General features: G+C 37.5%; 1 protein-coding gene across 2 annotated transcripts in view; it reads right to left on the bottom strand.

Moving 5' to 3' along the window:
- Positions 1-12,274, bottom strand: part of LOC131165385 (uncharacterized) — a 33,434-nt gene extending 21,160 nt beyond the window's left edge. Inside the window, exons 1-2 of one of the 2 annotated variants that reach the window (XM_058123125.1) lie at positions 11,938-12,274; positions 6,353-6,551 (exon numbers count right to left, since the gene is read on the bottom strand). In XM_058123125.1, the coding sequence (XP_057979108.1) occupies positions 6,353-6,549 (197 nt within the window). In that variant the 5' untranslated portion in view covers positions 6,550-6,551; positions 11,938-12,274. Of the gene's footprint in view, positions 1-6,352; positions 6,571-11,937 lie in introns of both variants that reach the window. The other variant, XM_058123126.1, reaches the window with a different exon arrangement.
- Positions 12,275-22,773: the final 10,499 nt, after the last annotated feature.

Here is a 22,773-nt window from a genome sequence, read left to right as displayed (position 1 = left end):
TGGGTGTGGATTGAATTGTAATATGAACATGCATGAGTTATGATTTTCTGAAATGAAATATAGGAACTGGGTTCCGAATTATTCCAGGTTGTGAAAGAGTGTCCGGCTCTATATCCGAGGGTGTGAAATATCACCTGCCAATGGCAAGAGTGTCTAACTCTATATCCGAGGGCATGAGCCTTTCCGGCTGATCACCGAAGGATGTGGATCCACCAGATGTACCGGTACGATGCTATGGGAGCCTTGGGCTACGCCATGTGCTGAGGACACCATGTAATGCGGGCCGGCTTCGGGCTGAAGGGTGTGACGACATCGGGTTATCTAATCATGTGTGTGTGTGTGATGAGCACTATACTAGAACTGTTTTGTGAAAATACTAGAACTGTATTGAACTGTGTATGTTTTATGTCATGATAACACTCATATGCCACACACCGATATAACCTAGATCTGCCTTACTGAGAGATGTCTCACTCCTATCGTACGTACATATCTTTCAAGTCCTTCGAGTAACCGGAACTAGCGTTCTTGTGTTGGGAGCATAGTAGTCGGTGTACTGCATGAAGTACTTGTGTAAGTATTAGGACTATATCGGGTTGTCTTTTGGGTTTTGGCTGGCACCCGGGTTTATGTTTTGTATTTTAGAGCTTAGACTCCTTTTGTGTAGACTCTAGTATGGTACATTATATGTATAGAAAGAACATTTTCCGCTATGTATACGTCATGTATGTGAATGTGTATAGGGTGTACGGGAACCCCACGGATCGGACCCTCATTCATTATTGTATCATTGGTGTTTTGTATGATACAGGGACAGGTTAGATTACTAATTCACCCCTGGGTCCCATTACCAGGTTCGGGGCATGACAATAATATTGATAGATTCCTAGGCATACAATATTCTTATATAGATAATCCAAAGCGTAGAGGCACATGTATCCAGAGTACGCGCATCAAGCTAAAGCTCATACTGTTTTAAAACTATTTCTACTCAAATAGTAATTGTAGAAGACCATACTTTTGAGATTCAATCTGTAACAATCATATAATAACAGTTGTGCAAGATTCCAAGAAGTTAAAAGGACAAATTCTCAAAGATCCTGCTCTGTCCTTGTGACCTATTACAATATTGCATTGAACATTGTGAGATGAAACCACAAACAATTTTTATATGTAGCAAAAGTACAAGAGAATAATTAGGTGTCCCAAGAAATAATATGGAGCAAAACAAAATTAAAAAAAAAGTGAAATTATAAATCTTTCCAGTAGTTCTATATATCAGCCAATTAAAATCCTCTAAAACTCCAATAGCTGGAGGTGGCAGAAAAGCCAAGAAAAACCACCTTGCCCCAAATTAACTGCTTGGCTGACATTGATATTGGAAAAATTCCTGTCCAAATACAACAAACTAATGAAGGACACTCCAAAGGATCTTCTCTCCCCCAATGCCACCAAAATGGTTTTAACATATAGCCTTCAAAGTTTATGGAGAATAAATGAGTTTATGAACTACATTTTTCCATTTCCTTCACTTCTCCATTGTAAATCTTATAATCTAGTTCTTGAGCTAGATAAGATGAGATTGGGACTTGGGACAACAAGCCAAGACAGGGTCAAATTAAAGATTGAAGTGGATTAAGGTCCAGCTTAAAATCTTTTTATTTTTGACAGGGACAAAATTACACTTGTGGCCAATTATTCTCTTCAACTTTTACCTAAAAGTCAAAAATATGACTTGTAAACTAGATGTATGCCATAAGTTCCACAACCTGAATAAAGAAAATACTATTGCTAGGTTAACCTTATATAGTCCATCTTTAGTCCAAGTTGAATAATTGGATAAAATGGAAAACCAAAACTCAATGATAGGTCTCTCCCTCTCTTTACAATATATGTCAAGTACAATAGGAATGACCATAATACCCTTACTAACTCACACTTATTACTAACAAAACTCTAACACAAAATAATAATGCTAAATGACTAAATAACCATTAACACTCCCCCTCGAGCTGGAGCATATATATCATATGCTTCTAGCTTGTTACAAATGAATTTCACACAAGCACCTCCCAAGGCTTAGTGAACAAATCAGCAAGCTGAAACTCAGACTTCACATGAGTGGTTGTAATGATCTTCTGTGCAAGTTTCTCTCAAATAAAGTGGCAACCAACTTCAATGTGCTTTGTCCGCTCATGGAAGATAGGATTGGAGGCAATATAAATAGAAGCTCAATTATCACATATCAACTCCATAAGCTGAGAATGTGGAAAACCTAGTTCTTTCAACATGTTCTTCAGCCAAACAAGTTCGCATGTAGTGTGTACCATAACCCTATACTCTAACTCAACACTCAACTTAACCACCACAGTTTGTTTCTTACTTTTCGAAGACACCAAATTACCACCGACAAAGATGCAATACCCGATTGTGGATCTTTGGTCGGAAGGTGACTCAGCCCAATCTGCATCTGTATATCCCTAAATATGAGTGCGACCCCGATCCTGATATAAGAGTCCTCTCCTTGGTGCACCTTTGAGATATCTAAAAATGCAAATTATTGCATTATAGTGACTTGTTCTCGGGGAATCGAGAAACTGACTTACAACACTTGTTGTGAGGATATATATGGTCAAGTGACTGTGAGATAATTCGACTTTCTAACAAGTCTTTGGTGCCAACCTAAGTTAGGCAACAAATCACCCATATCTAGCATTAACTTACTATTGGAGTCCACGGGTGTATAAATAGGTTTGGAACCCAACAGCCCCGTCTCATCCAAAAGATCAAGAACATATTTCCTCTATGACAAGATAGTTCCCGTACGAGATCTCGACACTTCTATACCCAAGAAGTACTTCAATGGTCCTAAGTCCTTGGTCTGAAACTTACTCCATAGGAAAAGCTTTAGGCCCAGGATGCCTCAATCATCATTGCCAATGATCACAATGTCATCCACATACACAATAAGAAAAATCCTAACAGATGGAGTATGACGATAAAATAGAGAGTGGTCTCCTACAGTGTAGTAAAATAATGAATGATTTGAAATCCGACATGCTTTTATCATACACATACATGCATTCCTCAGCCTATAAATAGGAGAGTCCCCTCCCACTGAAAGCTCACACCTCACTAACGTGAAAATTTCAAGAAGGAGAGAAGAAAAAGTGAGAGAAAGATTTGAATAGTGGAAGCAGAATTTTTTTTATATACTTAAAATTCTCACTCTTCCACTCTTTCGAATCTCATTTTTATAGAGAAAATTTCCAAGAAATCCGTTGTGACCACTTTACAAGGATTAAATCAAGGTAAGTGAGTTTGATTATGTCAGCTTCTTATAAATATACCCAAGCTTATTTTTTTAAAGAAAATATTATAAATCTCTCAGGTAATCTACATCATTATGATATTCTATTAAAAATAAATATTTTTAGCATGAAAATTGTGTGACATGAGCTTATTTTTATTAAAGTACGTTACATGTTTTATGAAAATATGAGTAATGATGAAATTTCCATAATGCCATTTTTATTGCATAAATTATATATTAGTATGTTTTAAAAATTCTTATGGCTCAAAGATTACAAAGTTACAGATGCTCAGTACCGTAACTTAAAGTTTACAGAGATCAGAGTGCACCCACACTGTTTTACAGAGTGATTTTACAGAATAGAGGATTTCTCCTGATTGCACACCTGATTCAGTCATACCATTGAATATCATTGTCATCTAGACTAATAGAAGCAATCTCAACTTTAGATATTTCTTGAATGCGGTGAAAGCAAAAGTATTTTCAGCTCTAGAAACCCAACCGATACGATCATTACCGTCCCAGCGAGGTTTTTCCACCTTCATATAATAAGGAACATGATCACGTTCTCCTTGGTAACCTCTTTCACACATGTACAGCTGCTCCTTACGATTAGTTGATGTAGAGACATTATCTTATCTCTCTTTACGGGGAGATATACTGAAAAATTTAGACAGCGATGCCTAAATCTCTTCAAATTGAGACTTAAACATATTGCAAGTTCAGCCTTTAGCCTAGCTTCCATCTGGGACACCGCTGAATTTTCTAAAACAATTGCGTATGAGTGAAGATCGAGAATTCCAAGATCTTGCTTTTGTTGGTGGGTTAACAGCATCCACAAGAATATGGGCTCGGATACCAAATGATAAGACTCTAGGGTTTTATTATAGAGAAATTAGGGAAATTTAAAGAATGGAACATATTAAGAGAAATAGGGTTTAATCACTTCGAGGGGATATGCCTCCAAATTAGCCAAATACTATGAATTATGTTATTGCTTCATTGCTTGCCTTTATGTCAAAAGCCCCATAAGGGTCACATATATATAGGGTAGAGAAACTGATTCCTATTAGAACTGTAAAATATCCCCTAGAATCCTATTTGATTTGGGAATCTTAACAAACATTAAATAATCCTATATTAAATAGAATCCCAATTGATTTGGGAGTCATAACACATTGATTAGAAACCCCTAATGATTTGGGAATCCTAACATCTGCACAATAACTCTTTCCAAATGTACACAAATTCAACAAACTAGGATCTAGCAGCTAAAATTTCTGATTGTTCAGAAATATAAATTTCATTGCTTAGTTACAGTTCTGCTTGGGAAAGATATACAACTATCCAAATGTGGAGGAACTAGGTAAAACTTTTTCTATTTTGCAAACAAGAAACAATGCAGGTTTTGAAACCTTACAAGAAGCAAGTTCACTCATTCATGTGTTTGAAAGAAGAAATGAAGGAAGCGAGGCTTGACATAGCCCCCCCCCCCCCCCCACAAAAAAAAAAAAAGCATTCTCTTCTTTCCTTTCGTTTTATTATATTCTTTAGAGGCTTAGGAATTAACATCTAACTAATAGAAATACCCTTCAGAAATAAACTTCTTGCCCACTACAAAAGTGCAGGTTACAACAAGCAGAAATTTGAAGGTCATGTCTTGACACGCTAGCAAAATCTGAAAAGTGGACAAGAAATAAAAGCCATCATCATTCTTTGAATATCAACATGAATGCCCACATGTCGTGTGATTGTATCTAAATATATCAAGTAATAAGGAGAATAACCATATTTCCTTCAAACACTAGTCTTTCCTAAAGATTACATTGAGTGGAAAAATGTTCCAAACTTAATCGCTACAGCCACTTGAAGTTCGGCATACAAGAAACTGTCAGCAGATTAATATCAATATTTGTACAACACCAATAAATATTACCATGTATTAAATGCCTAGATGAGAACGTCCACAAATCCAACCAACCTAGGAGTCCCTACTGTACAGTTCATAACACTAAGCTTACATTGAAAAAACTGTACATCCCAGAGGTCCATAATTTGTCATTAAACGTGAGCTAAATCAAACATAACCTCAAAAGGGCTGTTGCTTGTGAGTTCTGATCTTAGCCTATTTGTGAAATGGTGGAAGTCCTTAGGACAAGGATCATTCCTAAAGGTCCAACTAACATATTCATCACTTTGAACCCCAAAATCCAGCAACCCCAAACACATGACCTAATTTAGATCAGCAAGTTAGGGAAACAAAACACGTGAAAATATTACAAATCTCTGTAACTCTAATCAGCTTGATCGCCTAATTCATTGTGCCCCTCTTCACACACTAAGCTCTCTCTTGAAGCAGTCCTTTTTCCAAGGAGTCCGCAGTGTGCAATTGTGCACACACACACATAACACAACACATGCACAGAGTAAGAACAGCCACTACACGAGACACTCAAGCAGTTTATGAGCTTTGGTTCATTTACCATCCCAAAAAAAGATACTTAGGAAACATACTGATTAAAAACAGCTTGACAAATAATTGGCACTGAAACACGCTGGTTGATTTGGAAAAACAAGATGGTTTCACAGATGATTCATGGCAATTTCTTTTTAATCCATATAAAAGTTCTAATCAAATTATCAGGTTTGATTTTTTATATCAATAGTGATATAAACATAGCACAAAACACATGCAAATATAGCCCTCAAGCCCATGTCTAGGCATACAAAGCCCTTTTTGCCTTAATATGTTAATTGTAGTCAAAAACACTTATGCTACTGTTGAGGGAAAGCATAGTATAGATCTGCTCAAAAGTTCTGAAATTACCAAGATCATTCTAGTCAGTGATCACATACATTACAAATATGAACAACTGCCTTTTAGTCAATTTTAGATTGAGACCCATTATTCAAAGATGGAAAGAGAATCTTAATAACATTTTGCATTAATAGCATTATAGCACATTCATAGTATAGCACGCTACTACCACTAAGATCATAACATTTGAAACTGTAAATTTGGATGACATTAGCACTAACCTGCCTTGCAAGAGATGACCAAGGCCAAGTGCCCCAAACACAGTAAGTGAAATCATTGGAAGTCCATATCTAATGAATGGGTATTTCCTGCTCCATCTCTTAAATCCTGAGGTTGAGCCATTAATTTTAGGAGCAGCAGTAGCTGCAGTATTACTGGTTTTCTGAGACTGATCCACTGCTCTCTCCAAAGTTGTCATTACTGCATTACATAAAAAGGCCTGCACCATTATACCAGGATCATAAGCAAGTACAAGAATTTTATTTTTTATGCTTGCCCACAAGCCAAACTGATTCTGCAAGTCGAATATTACAGCTTATTTTCTTGATCAGCACCAAGATATTTTTTTCTTGGATATTAAATAACGAAGGCACAGAGAACCTTTGTAATGCATAGGCATAAGAACAACTTTACACCTATTTGACTTCAATACTGATTGCTAATAGTTAAGAAAGCAATAAGATCATCAATCAAAATTCAAGCCGCTCTCACCCATGATCAAAGCAGGTTTTGCCCCCAAAAAATCCACATCAGAAGTTGCATAAAAAGCATAATAAATCGAGGATGATTCTTCAAAATGAAAGCAAATCTAAATATAACAAAAAAATGGAAAATGCACAACAGGGGCTTTGTGGTGATTGTGGCTATGTGATGACAGATGGAACTGCAAGATGGGGGACAGGAGAGAAGCAAGAGACAGAGAGAGAACACAAAGGCATACCCCCATGTCACGAGCTAAGCTTGTTCAGGGCATTATGCTTGCCTGTGACAGCTTATCTCGTGTGCTTGGGATGGGTTTCCATCATGTAAATACTAGTACTAGGTTATTTTCTGCTAGTAGTGTCTTTGTATGCCAAATAAGGCAGTATGACTCCTCGGTCACTTTGATGTTTCCTAGTGCTAGAGTGGGAATGGCCTACAAAACTCTTTAGGGGAGGGTGAGTGTTCATCAGTCATTGTAAAACTCACTAGCTTTTGTCAACGTGTTTAGCCTACTTGTCTCCCTCACTAAGCACACAATGTCAACGGAGGTGTTCTTAATGAATTACGTTTGCTTCAATGTTTACTGCTTCCTTGCCACGGCTTTCATGAATTGATTACTGTTTTCGCTGCTATTTGAATGAATGTTAATGAAAGTGTTTCGTGGATGAATGTTGGTAAACGATAGGTTGGCTAGTTAAGCAAGAGTGCTTTAGCTAGCGCCGCACGGCCCTTCACAAGGGTGTGAAAATAGTCGGACCGTGACACTTGGTATTAGAGCCCAAGGTTGAGTTGCTACGTGAATTTGATTGCCTTCGTTGTGGGATTTGGAAAGCTTTGGTAAGTGACCATGGCACCAAACAATGCTGAGAGGATCAGCGTGCTAGAAACACAGGTTGAGGCAACAACCAATACTGTGGCCGCGGAGGTGGCCCAGATAAGAGAACTTGTTGGTGAAGTGATGGGATCACAAAAACATCAAGCAGGTTTGATAGGCGACATGTCAGAGGACTTTCGCCACACAATTGAAACTTTGCAGTCGCGAATGGCTGATCTGGATACAAAGGTGAATCTGATGGTTCTTGCTATGGGAAACTCCAACACTCCGTAGTTAGCAAGACCAAAGTACCAGAACCCAGGACGTATAGGGGTGCCCGTGATGCTAAGAAGTTAAAGAACTTCTTGTTTGATATGAAATAGTATTTTCGCGCTGTGAGGATGGCCTCAGAACAAGTGAAAGTGGATATTGCAACCATGTACTTGGTTGGTGACGCCAAACTGTGGTGGCGTGCTAAGTACAATGACATTGAAAATGGAAGCCGCGTAATTGATAATTGAGCAGACTTGAAGAGAGAGCTTAAGGCCCAATTCTTTCCTGAAAATGTTGAGTATAATGTAAGAAAAAAGCTGAGAGACCTCAAGCATACTGGGTCGATCAGGGAATACGTGAAACAATTTTCTGCTTTGATGTTGGATATCAAGGATATGTCGGAGAAGGACAAGTTGTTTTATTTTCTAGAGGGGATGAAATCGTAGGCAAGAACTGAACTTCATAGACAACGAGTTCAAGACTTGTCTACGGCACAAGCTGCTACAAAACGCTTGACTGACTACGCTGGGGAGAATACCGCTTCGTCCAAAGAGTCTGGCGGAGAGGGAAACAATGGAAAGTCTTTCAAGAAAGGCAAACCCAAGAGTGGGGGAGCCGACTATAAAGCATCAACCTCAAAGGAAGTTTCGTCATCTCAAGGGTTCAACACACCCAAGGGAAAGGGTAAACTTGAGTGTTACTTGTGTCGAGGTCCTTATAGAGTTTTTGAGTGTCCTCACAAAGCAACATTTAATGCTTTACAAGCTTCCATTGCAGAACAGGTAGTAGAAGACGATGGAAAAGAAGATGAGACCCCGAGGATGGGTGGAATGCGGCAGGTGAGCACATTGGAAAAGCAGGCTAAAGCCCCAAATGTTACACAAGCCAGAGGGCTAATGTTTGTGGACTTGAGAATCAATGGGAAGAGTACCCGCGCTATGGTGGATATCGGGGCTACCCATAACTTTGTTTCGCAACCGGAAGCTTGGAGATCCTTAGAGAAGGATACAGGACACATGAAAGCAGTTAATTCTGTAGCCCAGCCTACTCTGAGAGTAGCCAAGCAAGTTACTGTGAAACTTGGGCAGTGGAAGGTCATGTGAATTTCACAACGGTGCCATTGGATGACTTTCCAATCATTCTAGGAATGGAGTTCCTAAGGGGGACGAGGGCAGTGTTGATGCCTTCGGCTGGTTCCCTATGTCTGATGGGAGATCACTCGTGCATGGTGCAAGTCGTTGCAACGAAAGGAGACGAAGGGAAGTCCCTTTCAACCATACAACTCAATGATGGATTGGGTCAGGGTGAGCAGACACGTCTAACCATGGTGGTGGTAGACAAAGAAGTAGGCCAAGAGCTAGAGCCTACGACCATCCAAGCGGTGTTGGATGAGTATAGGAGGCGTTGCCGGATAAGCTGCCTCACAATTTACCTTCACAACGAACTGTGAAGCATGAGATAGAGTTGTTATTAGGAGTGAAACCTGCTGCTAAAGGGCCATGTTAGATTGAGCCTCTTGAAATAGTAGAGTTGGGGAAACAGCTTGATGAATTGGAAGCGGGATGTATTCGCCCTTCCAAAGCACCGTTGGGAGCATCGGTGTTGTTTCATAGGAAACATGAAGAGCATCTACGGAAGGTATTCGACAAGCTAAGGGGAAACAGTCTAGATGTGAAAAAAGAGAAGTTCTCTTTCGCTCAGCGGAGCAACAAATTCTTTGGTCATGTGGTTGAACAAGGTCGTATCCGGAAGGGTATGGAGAAGGTAAGGATGATTCAAGAACGGAAGATCCCCACAACAGTGAAGGAGTTGCGTTCCTTTCTTGGCCTTACTAGATTTTGCAAGAAGTTCGTTGAGGGGTATTCGCGGAGAATGACTCCAATGACAGGACTATTGGGGAGGTATTATTGGCTGCACACGCGGGATGATGTGGTTGATTATACCAAAACTTGTCTCACTTGCCAACAAGACAAGGGGGAGCGGAAGAAGTATGGTACTTTCATGGTCGCACCAAAGTACTGTTCGGAAAAGGAGACAACACAATTGTTCCTTGCGACTATTGTGAAACATTGGGGGTGTTCCCCAAGTTATTCTTTGTGACCGAGACTTAATGTTCGCTAACAACTTCTTGACAGAATTTTTCAGGATATTCAAATCACATCTTGACATCTCTTTGAGCTATCACCGACAAACAGATGGACAGAAGAAGAGATTCAGAGGGCCACTGAAAGAATACTTGTGCCATTTTATCAACGATAACCAGAAGAATGACGTGCGACTACTTGATGTGGCTCCGTTCTGTGGCAAAGCCCAAAGGAGCTCTACAACCAATAAGAGCACTTTTGAGCTTGTTACAAGCCAGCTACCGCTGTTACCTCACACAGTGGGCAAGCCGTACAGACAAAAGAGTCCCAGGGCGTACATCTTCACCAGAGAATGGAGACAGAATGCAGAGTTTGCCCGAGCCTATCTAGAGAAAGCTTCTAAGCATATGAAGAAGTGGACAGATCAAGGGAGATGACCGCAGTTTCATGTCAGCTGCCTCAAGCCGTTCAACGCCAACACCGATGACCTGAGCAGAAGTCAGTCCAACAGAGCATAGTTGAAGATAGTGCAACCTAACAGACGTGAAGTTGAAGAGATCTTTGCAAACAAAAAGTTCATATCCTCAAGGAAGAAGCGGCAGAAGTTCCTAGTGAAGTGGAAATGTCTTGATGACAAAGAAATCAGCTAGATTTCTGCGGAAGATATTCAATCATTCGTGGACAAACTTGAAGTGTACCTACCGCCAAAGTCTACGAGGACGTCGACCGCATAAGTGGGGGAGAATATCACGAGCTAAGCTTGCTCAGGGCATTATGCTTGCCTGTGACCGCTTATCTCATGTGCTTGGGATGAATTTCCATCGTGTAAATACTAATTTAGGGTTATTTTCTACTAGTAGTGTCTTTGTATGCCAAATAAGGCAGTATGATTCCTCGGTCACTTTGATGTTTCCTAGTGTTAGAGTGGGAATGGCCTAAAAAGCTCTTTAGGGGAGGGTGAGTGTTCATCAATCATTGTAAAACTCACTAGCTTTTGTCAACGTGTTTAGCCTACTTGTCTCCCTCACTAAGCACACAATGTCAACGGAGGTGTTCTTAATGAATTACGTTTGCTTCAATGTTTACTGCTTGCTTGTCACGACTTTCATGAATTGATTACTATTTCCGCTGCTATTTGAATAAATGCTAATGAAAGTATTTCGTGGATGAATGTTGGTTAACGATAGGCTGGCTAGTTAAGCAAGAGTGCTTTAACTAGCGCCGCACGGCCCTTCAGAAGGGTGTGAAAATAGTCGGACCGTGACACCCCGCTATGGCAATTTGACTAAACATGACTAAGGTAAAGGGAGTTCCTAATTAAGTTAAATGTAGCTATACATGTTCTTATTTGTGAACATGAAGGTCTCCAAAAGTACTTCTCTTAATCCACCATGTTTTTTTTCTTCTTTCTACGAGCATAAATAAGAAAATGCTACAGGTGGAAATGTGGAATGACGTTACAAAGATATCACACATAAAGTAAAGTAATCAAAAAGAAGTAGGCCACGACAGTTTCTCCCATCACAAAATCAATACAAATTTTGAAAATAAATCTACTAAATCAAAACAGGCTCCAGTTGGCAGTAGCACATAAGTTTACACAATGGAGAGGAAGAGATTAAGCAGATAAAAAAATTTCGGTACATCAGTTAAACAGGAAAATTCTTTAACAAAAATTATGTATAACCAAAGAATAGAGAGGCAGAGAAGCTCAGAAGCATTTCAGATTTAGTATGGAATTTTTCGTCATGAAGTAGCAATCTAAAGCAATCGCCAATCTAAATTAAAATGCCCAACAACATTACTCGGGCATTTCAGATTTCTGTCGAACCATTGGCAGAGAATCACTTTAAATTTCATTAATAAAAAAAATATATAACAATCCCATGACGCATATTTGGAATCGCAAGAAGAAGAGGAAGAAGAGTCATACCTCTAGGTCAAAGCCACGAAGGAGGGGTGACGGAGTGGCAATCGAACGCAACCTCGAAGGTCGGACTGGTAGCGGGTGAATCGACGGCCGACAATGAGGTTGTGATTTATGAATGATTGGGGACAAAGGGGAGAACACAAGAGCAAAGCAGCGCGAAAGGAGTAGAGAGGCGACCGACGGCCGCACGAGCAGAGCAGCGGAGAAATCGACGGCAGTAGCGAGAAAAAGAAAGAGTAGGAGGATCGGGAGGGAGGAGTTGGGGTTAGGGTTTAAGAATGAAACAAACGGCGTCGTTTTAAAAAAGTTTTCCTCCCCACTGTTAATTATGAACGAAGATGAAATTTGTATAAGAAAATGGAGAATATGAGGGAAGACCAAAAGAAAAATGATAAAGGAAATTATTGTTTTTGTCTTTTTATCAAATGAAATGAAAAATAAAATAAAATATGTAGGAAATTAAGTGAATAAATTTTTATTAAATATATTATGAACTTAAATTTATATTTTTAAATTATATCTAAATAAATTTTTATTTTTGATAGACTTTGATATTGAGACTTGAGAGAAAAAATCATGGAAATTCATTTTTTTAAATTATTTCATCCAAATGAAGCCTAGCCTATTGGATTTCATCCCTCAAATTGCCCCATACTTTCATTGTTGCGCCCATCAAAAAAAAAAAAATCCTTTTTGGTGAAATGTAAGTAGATTATATACACCGAAAGAAGGGAGCGGACCCCCTAGAGTACGAGCAACTAACATGTTTGAAAAATAAAGTTTGGGAGGTTCCACAACCTTTGGAGCATCATATTACAACAATTATCTCTCACGTTCCTAAACATAGACATCCTCCTTCTAATACTTTTTTAATCAAGGCTAAAATTGTCCGAACAGAATTACTATTACCAGCTAATCTTTCATTGTTTCGGTCCTTCCATATGTGATAAATAGCAACATTGAAGGAGTTCTTTAACAAGCTGCCCACAAAGGAATTTGTTTTTGTGGCTAAAATGATCCAATCCAGCTCTTGAGCCCATCCACTAGTTAATCTGATAATACCATTAGAAACAAGAATGTTTTTCCAAATTTCCATCGTTCAACTACATTTGAAGAATAGGTGCTCAACACACTCCTCCTCAACAAAACAGAAAGGACAGCAAGTATTAATCTGATCATTCCAATAGCAGATTCTATTTGCAGTAGATAGTCTATTCTTGGTAGCAAGTCAAGCAATGAAGTTGTGTTTGGTGATTGATCCCCTCCATATCACATTAAACTAGATCACCTTATCACCGAGATTGACCAACAGCTTATAACTTCTAGCGATTGAGTAGTCCTAGTTATTCAAGAATCTCCCATAGAAGAAATTTGGATTTAAGAACACTTCTCCAACACCATGGCATTGGGCCCTTCACATCCAAGTCAAGCAAAGGGGTGTTCCTGCATTTATTAGAGTTTATCCATCTGCACCACAGAGAAGATTGGGGGAGATAGTGAAGTTTCCATAATAGCTTACCTATCATGGCAACATTCCACAAATTCAAATCAAGAAAACCCAATTCTCCATTCTCTTTAGGACTACAAACATCCAGCTAATTAACCTTAGAAGTTTTGTTCAATTGAAATGTACCATACCACAAGAACCTCCTAATCCTTTTATTGATGTTGTAGATAGTTTGTTTCGGTAGGAGATATATTTGCATCCAATATGAAGCAACCAAAAAAGGACAGTTTTGGCCAATTGCAACCTACCACTGTAGCTAATATTCTTGGAACCCCATCCTTCAATCCTACTCATAACTCTGTCTGATAAGGTTTTATAGCCAGAAGTACAGAGCCTTCTTATGATGAGAGGGACACCCAAATATATAAAGGGCAGGTTCCCTTCTTGAAAAGAGAGATGGTCTAGGATAAAATATTTTTCACCATCAATCAAACTAGAAAAGTAAACTTGGCTCTTACTAGGATTGAATTGCATATTAGTGAGGGCAGAAAAATCATCAAGGGCATCCATAAGACAGAGGGCATAATTAATATCCCCATGAGCAAATAACAGCAGATCATCAACAAAGTAGAGGTGAGTTATCTTATCAATTTTACAGTCTTTGTGGAAGATAAAATCAGGTCTAAAAGTTTTTTCTTAAACAGATACACCAGGTCATTCGAGATTCTGGAGAGAGTTGGTCTGGTGGCGTACAGAATAGCATTACCCCCTAGCACTGTCCAAGATTCACAAGTGTTCCACTTGTCCATGCTGAGGAAATATATTCCGGATTCTTCACATGTGATCAGTTACGAGTCTTTGGAGCTCAGGGACACATTGGCATACGAGGAGATACCAGTTCAGATTTTAGGCTATAAGGAACAGGAGTTATGTACTAAGAGGATTCCGTTGGTAAAGGTACTTTGGTGTAATCATGCAGTGGAAGAGGCATCGTGGGAATTAGAAGCATAAATACGTCAAAAGTATCCACAGCTATTTGGAGAGGCTCGGCATTAAATTGGTAAGTAGAGCGGTAGGTAAATGTTGTTTTTGTATATAGGTTTCTTAGAGTAGGGTGTTTAGTTTTGTCAGTGGTTTATGGTTATGGTTTATGGATGGTCTCTAAAAGAGTTTTTGTATGGATATTGTAATATCCCGAGACAGTATATATAACCACGGTATTCCTCCGCCATAAGTGAGGGTATTTAATAAATTTGGGACAGGGTTGCTATGTGGGTGGCCGTCAGCTCTTCCTAGAGTTGGATCAGCAGATCAGTGATCATTCAGTGGATGTGATGGAAATTAATTAGCAAATTTCGAGGAAGATATTTTTATAAGGGGGGAGATTGTAGAAACTTGAACCCATAAAATAAAGAAATAAATAAGAAAGGAAGAAAAGGAAATTTAAAAATGAAATTTCAGTAAGCTTTGTTGACAAATCCCTTGTTTTCGTCGACGAATGCCCTTTTGTGGTTCGTCGACAAAGTTCAGGGCGTCGTCGATGAAGAAATCCTGAACGATTGAAATTTCAGACTTAGAGTTCATCGACGAAGCTCCTTCTTTTGTCGATGAACGTCCTTCTGTAATTCGTCGACAAAGACGTCATTTTGTCGACGAAGGTGACTAGATCAACGACTTATAAAAGGATTTTTTGTTTGCTTCTTCATTAAGAAAACAAATTTCTCTCTCCTTATTTCTCTAACCCGCGCCCTCACTCTCTTTCTCTACAATTTCTCATCGTTCGTTGCTAGATTCGATGATCGAAAGTTACCACAAGGATCTAGGGGAGATTTTCTGCAAGTCTAATAGAGCGGATTGTTGATCTGAGTTTTTCAGGCATTACTCCAAAATTAGTGAAAGTAGAATATTGTAAGGCGTTATAGTTGTTTTGAAGTATAGGGGGCCTAGGAAATGCTAAATGAGGAATATTCTGGGGTTTGTGTTGATTTATTTGGAGGGAAATGTGATTTCAGTATTTTTAGCTACAAATGCCGTAGGACGTGGATTTTGGGATTTTCAGTGGGCTTTCTTGTAAGCCAGGTTGTGACGCTCCGATTTTTCGTACAAATTTTTTTTCTCAATAATAAATAAATAATCACTCATCATCCACAGCATCCACAAATCGGCCACGTCAACAACCCTACTACCATTCGTACGACCCGACCCGTATTGGGTACCGGGTAAAAAGTCATTTTATTTATAAAATCTAACAGCGAAAGACAATATATATATATATATATATATTAATCATAATACAATACACAGAGTATCAACATACATATATACACAATACTATCTCATACCCAAAAACAATACAATTCTGGGGAATCACACTTCCCTAATCCAAACTCACCCTGTATATCAGGGTTCCAGCTCCCTATAATCACAGAGCTCTATTCCCTGGTCGGTCTCTATTTCCTAAAAAATTTAGATAATTTAGGTGAGACACATCTCAGTAAGAAGAAACAAATTATTTACTATGTGTGACCATATAAGTTCAGCTATAACATGCTTTATTTTTCAAAACAACATTTCATCTGAGAAAAATACACTGATATTCACATTCACATAATCATATAGATATACAACACAAGCTTTTATAAGCTTTAAAACCATTACTCAAGTTTATTCATTTCCAACACACATAACTACTCGTGAAGTTCCTGAGAATAAGGAAGATTACCCATCCATACAGGTAGCTTCCCTCTACCCTAACACGTTATACAGCCAAGAATGGTCACATTTGATACCTATAAGAGCACTAACCTTACTCAGTAAGCCCTCAGGCGGAGAGTTTCACTTCGCCTCAATTATATATTTTATAAAACACATACTCTTTCATTTCTCATAAACATTTCCCATTCTAACTCATTACATATCTATGTATATATAAATTCACATTTATATACTTTACATAATACATTAGATCACATAATTCCAATTCTCAACACATTCACGATTTCCCTACTGAGCATACCTCCCCAACAGCATCAATAGGAATCTCACAACACAATTTCCATACTGAGCATACCTCCCCAACAGCATCAATAGGAACTTCACAACACAATTTCCATACTGAGCATACCTCCCCAACGGCATCAGTAGGAACTTCACACACACACACACAGTCTCCATACTGAACATACCTCCCCAACGGCATTAGTAGGAACTTCACACACACACAATCTCCATACTAAGCATACCTCCCCAACGACATCACTAGAAACTTCACACACACACAATCTCCATACTGAGCATACCTCCCCAACGGCATGAGTAGGAACTTCACACACACACACACACACACACACAGAGCCTCTATACTGAGCATACCTCCACAACGACATCAGTAGGAACTTCACACACGCACATAGTCTCCATACTAAGCATACCTCACCAACGGCATCTGTAGGAACTTCACACACACACAGTCTTCATACTTAGCATACCTACCCAACAGTATCAGTAGGAACTTCACACACACACAATCTCCATACTGAGCATACCTCCCCGATGACATCAGTAGGAACTTCACACACTCACAATCTCCATACTGAGCATACCTCCCCAATGGCATCAGTAGGAACTTCACACACACACACACACACACAGTCTCCATACTGAGCATACCTCCCCAATGGCATCAGTAGGAAAAGAATATCACCTACCCATAATCATTATGCGGTATTGGCATTTCATCAATCATGCTTCAGTAAAGCACAATTCAGTTCAATATAAATATTCTCATCATTTTATGTGCGCATTTCATCATATCATAATAATATATATCATATTTCTCGTATTTCCACATTTCCCAAAATACTCATATTAGTAATTTGTACAAACTTAATTTTCATGCAAATAATCTCTACTCACGCATAAATATCACATTTCATTATTTTTCACTAATCACGTCAATCATTCTCGTTTCAATATTTTCTCAAAAAATACACATCGTTATATTTCACATTTTTCAACGTACACATACCACACAGTTTTCATTTAATATTCACAATTTAACATTACTCACAGGCCACACAATTTATCTAATATTTATATCATAATCATTTTTAAGGAAAATACCATATGCTCATTTTCACATATTAATTTAAACAGTAATTCTAAAAATACTGTTATAATTTATTCCCCTTACCTGGCTTACTGAGAGACTCGTTAACACACAGATTCTACACCCTCGGCGCCCGAAACTCAAATCCTGAAATTTACATTTTTCCTAGATTAATTAACTCATTTTCCCCAAAACAATACTCAACTAACCTTCCCTAAGCTTCATATACCCCAAATTATCATTTAAACTATTATTTAACACCTCCATTTAATTTTCTGAATTTTGCCAATGGGTTCCAAAATTACACCCGCGGCGCTCACCCGAGCCCTAAATTCCAGAAATCCTACTTCAACTCCAGATGCTCAACATTCTAACATTTTTAAATTAATCCTAATTAATTAAAAATAAGTTCCTTAATAACCCCCGTACCCCAAATTTGGGGTTTTGCCCACGACAACCCCACGAGAATTCTGTCCTACTAGACTTGTAGAGAATCATCCCTAGATTCTCGTGGTGGCGTCCGTTTGTTGATTGGACTTATAATTTACAAGAAATTAAAGAAAAATGGGAAATTAGCTTACCCCAGGAGATACGTCTACGCCGCTCCCACCACCGATCCGCTCCGGTAGAAATGATGACAACAGAGAATGGAGTCCAGCTGTATCTTCTGATTTTTTATCGAGTGAAAATCCGCCACGAAATCGAGGAGAGAGGGAGAGAGAATGAGAGGAGAGAGAGAGTATCTGTGCATGCAGGAAAGGAGAAAGAAGAGGAAAAGAAGAAGAAGAAGAAGAAGAAGAAGAAGAAAGAAAGAAAAAGAAAAACCAAAAGAAACTGAAAAAAAAAAAAAAAAAAAAAAATCTCCTGAAGCTAGAAGCTTCAAGAGAATTATAATAATAATAATATATTTAATTAATATTAATAATAATATATTTTATTAATAAAAATAAAATTAAATTTAATTATTTTTTTCTTTTTTTAAAATCCAATTAATTAATTACTTAATTAATTAATTAATTAATTAATTTTTTTATTTTACTTTATTTTATTTTTTTTGGAATCACTTCACTAATCTTTTATATCCCTTTTTGGGATTATTACATAGGTAAGGGGATTATATTATGTTAGCTTTTTGTGAAATATGGATTGATTAAAATGCAGTATATGTTTTTGGGGCAAAATTATTGTAGTTGGTTGATCATCTTCTATTTTCTATTAAATATGTATTTTGAGTTAAATAAAACCTTGGAGATGTTCAGACCCTGTTTTCAGTAATTTATGTTTTTTCCAGTTAGGTTATTTTATTTATGGTTAACAAATGAAAATTGTGTGACATGGGAACAATTTTAAATGACATATGTGAACAGAAGATTTTAACTGGTTTTTATACTATATATGATATAATGGTCAGGGGCCAAGTGTTGATATAACAGCCGGGCGCCGAGTTTTGATATGACAGTCGGGGGGCCAAATTTGATATGACGGTCGGGGGTCAGGTTTTTATTGAATTATAGTTTTATATGAAATAAGTTATAATACAGTTTTAGTTACTTAAATTGTCATATATGATTCTAGAACCTTATGGATTTGCGATATGTGATATTGTGAGCACGGTATCGTAGCTATATATGGTAGTGAGTGCAATCACATGGGCATGGAGGTGTGATAAGTCGATTGGAGACCTGGGCCGTAGTACTACTCTGAGGCTTTTGCTAGGGGAGCCATCTGTGGTATACTAGTGACCATAGGTAGGCACAATCGTACTTCAGTGATAGTTTTGACAGTTGCGAAACTGCCGACTGTGAGTTGAGTCCAGCCTTTAGGCTGCACAACTCGTCATGGGAGGAAGCATGTCGTATGAGTATGTGATAGCGTGACGATGCTACTTTGGCAGTCCAAGTTGCGTCTTTTATGCATATATAGGCAGATTTACTATAAATGAGCTATATTGTGTCGATCATTATTACTGGTAAATTATGTTTCTTCTAATAAACAGTATAGTACAATTTTCTTTAAAATGCCATTTATATATATATACTTAAATGATGGAATTATATTTCACACGAGAACCCATGCTAGTCACACACTGATGTTAATATAACTCGTCTTATTGAGAAGTGTCTCATCCCATTATACAAATGATTTTCCAGGTCCTTCAGGGAACCGTTCATAGCTTGCCTCAGGGTGGGAATTAAATTTTTGGGATAATTTATCAGTGCTGGTGAGATACTAGTTATCCTATTTTATTGCTTTGAGGATTGTAATATGTAGACGAATAGTGGTATTTATATATTTGGGGAATAATTAGAACTCTTGTAAAGAATGTTGATGTCTTAGTAGTCTTCCGTTGTATGGTTTTATTTCTAGTAATGGCAGGTGCACCAGGGATTCCCTAGTTAGGGCGGGTTGCATTCTTGTATATCTATGTATGTGTGGTATCAGGGTATGTTTATATTTTATTTTTCTAATACCCCAGGCCACATGGTGGGTCGGGGCGCTACAAGATAAGCAAAAGCGAGCAGAGAGCAGAGTGCAGGAAGAAAAACATGCAGAAACTATGAAAAGAAAGAAAGAAGAGAAAAGAGTGAGATATTTTATATAAGGTAAAATAGTGGGAAATTTGTACAAACTCATATACATGTTAAAATTTCTCTTAACATAGTGGATTACTGATATCATCTACCCATGAAGTAGGTATAAACCGAATCACGTAAATTCGGTCTCACTTCTTATTTATTTATTTATTTATTTATTTTTGCTTGTCTTCATTACTTTTTGCTAATACCCGTTTATTCATTATTAATTCTTGTATTATCTTATAACACGTTATCAGCACAATGTTCTACCCAACTAATATATTTATTATATACACCGCCTTAATGGACGGTTTTATTTTTATTTATTAATACCGCCCCAATGGCTGATATTATATATATATATATATATATATATATATATATATATATATATATATATACATATTACCAATCTCTAGAAGAGATGGTAAAATAGTCCTCATGAAGAGATTATATATTCAATCTCCCGAAAAGATAAGTCTCTTGAAGAGACAATATATTTAATCTCCAAAAAAGATAGTAATTGTTTACCTCTTAAAGAGGGTATATTTTTAATCTTCCAAAAAATATTATATTACTATTTGTATTTTTTCAGTTAGTATGTTTCGCTTTTCTAAATCGCTTTATTATTGTTAATTTATTCAGATGTCAAGTTCAAGCAAAGTTAAGTTTGCTCCCCTTAACATCCAAGGCAACAACTATCTCTCATGGATTCTTGATGTAGAAATCCATTTGAATGCAATGAATTTAGGAAATACAATATTAGATGAAATAATGCATCTCTGCAGGATCGCGCTAAAGCCATGATCTTTATCCGAAATCATTTAGAAGAAGAGTTAAAAACGGAATACCTCACTGTTAAAGACTTACTTGTCCTATGGAGAAATTTAAAGGATAGGTTTGACCATCAAATAACTGTGATTTTACCAAAAGCTTGATATGAATTGTTGCACCTAAGGTTGCAAGATTTTAAAAATGTTTGCAAATATAACTCAACTCTACATAAAATTAGCTCAAAACTAAAGTTATGTGGAGAAAATATTACTGATGAAGACATGTTAGAAAAACTTTTACTACTTTTCATCCCACTAATATGCTCCTGTAGCAACAATATAGGGAAAGGAAATTTACTAAATTTTCCAAACTTATATCATGTCTTCTTGTCGCTGAACAAAATAACGAACTTTTGATGAGAAATCACCAAACTCGTCCAACCGGTTCGACCCCATTCCCTAAAGTGAATGCAAACACATCTCGTGGTCGAGGGCGAGGCCGCAGGAATGGTCGTGGGTATGGTCGCGACCATGGTCAAAATAATTACTGGCATCAACGTGAGGTAACAAACCCCCAGAAGACGGATGACCCCCAAAAGAGGAATAACCCCTAGAAGCGAGTAAATGATTAGAATCAATGACCCAAACATCACGAAACTTAGTGTTATATATGCGGAGGAAAAGTTCATTGGTCACGTACCTGTCGAATGCCCAGACATTTGATAAATCTATACCATGCATCTATAAAAGAAAGGGAAAAGAGTGAAGAAATTGAAAAAAAAAAAATTACTGATAATATTGTTCCAATGGACCTCGATACTGAACCTTCCAACTTTGTGTATCTTGATGTTGATGATTTCCTTGTAAATCCAGAAGAAAGTAATGATGTAATATTTTAGGATATATAGTAAGTAATATTGTATTTTGATAAATTGCTACTATTATCAATACAATAATGAGTTTTTAAAATATTTGTTGTAGTGTAAATTGTCTTAAAGATTTGAGCAAGTCTAAGATGTCAATGGAAGCAGTTTGTTTAGCTGATAGTGCTACAACACACACAATTCTTTAAAATAGAAAATATTTCCATTATTTGAAAATATCATCAACAAATGTTAATACAATATCTGGGTCTACAAATTTGATTGAAGGCTCTGAAATAGCTAATATAAAGTTACCCAATGATACTTTATTACAAATCGATGAAACTTTATATTCTAGCATATCAAGAAGAAATTTGTTAAGCCTTAAAGATTTAAGACTTAATGGGTATTGTGAATTACGGTGTTATCCCAAGAGGGGGGTGAATTAGGTATTTTAAAAACTAGATCCTTTAGGTTCTAATTTTGTAAACGATAATTTCAAACTTGCAAGATGCCAATTACTATTTCAATCAATTTTATTAATCAACTCAATGTGTAATTTTAAGTGTCTTTATCAAGCATACAATGTTACCCAATTATTCAAACATACACCAATTGATCAACACATACACAATATGATTATGTAGAATTTAAATAGAGATAAGGGTAAGAGAGATGCAAACTCGATTTTATGAGGTTCGGCCTACCCCAGCTTATGTCCTCGCCTTGAGTAACCCACTTAAGGATTCCACTAAATAATATGCTCATTTAATTGGGACGGAGCTTCCTTTACAATTCGCTGCTTACAAGAGGCACAACTTCCTCCTACTTCGCTGCTTACAAGAGGCGCAACTTCCTCATTACCCGGTTCACAACCCGAACCGTGATTACAATATAGAATTAGAATTCTCAATACCCAAGTTGTTTGCGCAATATTCGCAAGAATGCCTTTTTAGAATCAACGTAACCCAAGCTTAGATTTGATGTGAATGCTTTGAAATCGCACGCAAGGGATTAGCAATGTGTTCAATGCTTTCCAGATATGTGTATACATTTAAGGCTCCAAATAATA

This window comes from Malania oleifera, chromosome 10 (assembly GCF_029873635.1).
Source record: "Malania oleifera isolate guangnan ecotype guangnan chromosome 10, ASM2987363v1, whole genome shotgun sequence".
Taxonomy (NCBI): Eukaryota; Viridiplantae; Streptophyta; class Magnoliopsida; order Santalales; family Ximeniaceae; genus Malania; species Malania oleifera.
The sequence above is the reverse complement of the archived record's forward strand: the minus strand, read 5'-3'. Positions and strand labels throughout refer to the sequence as shown.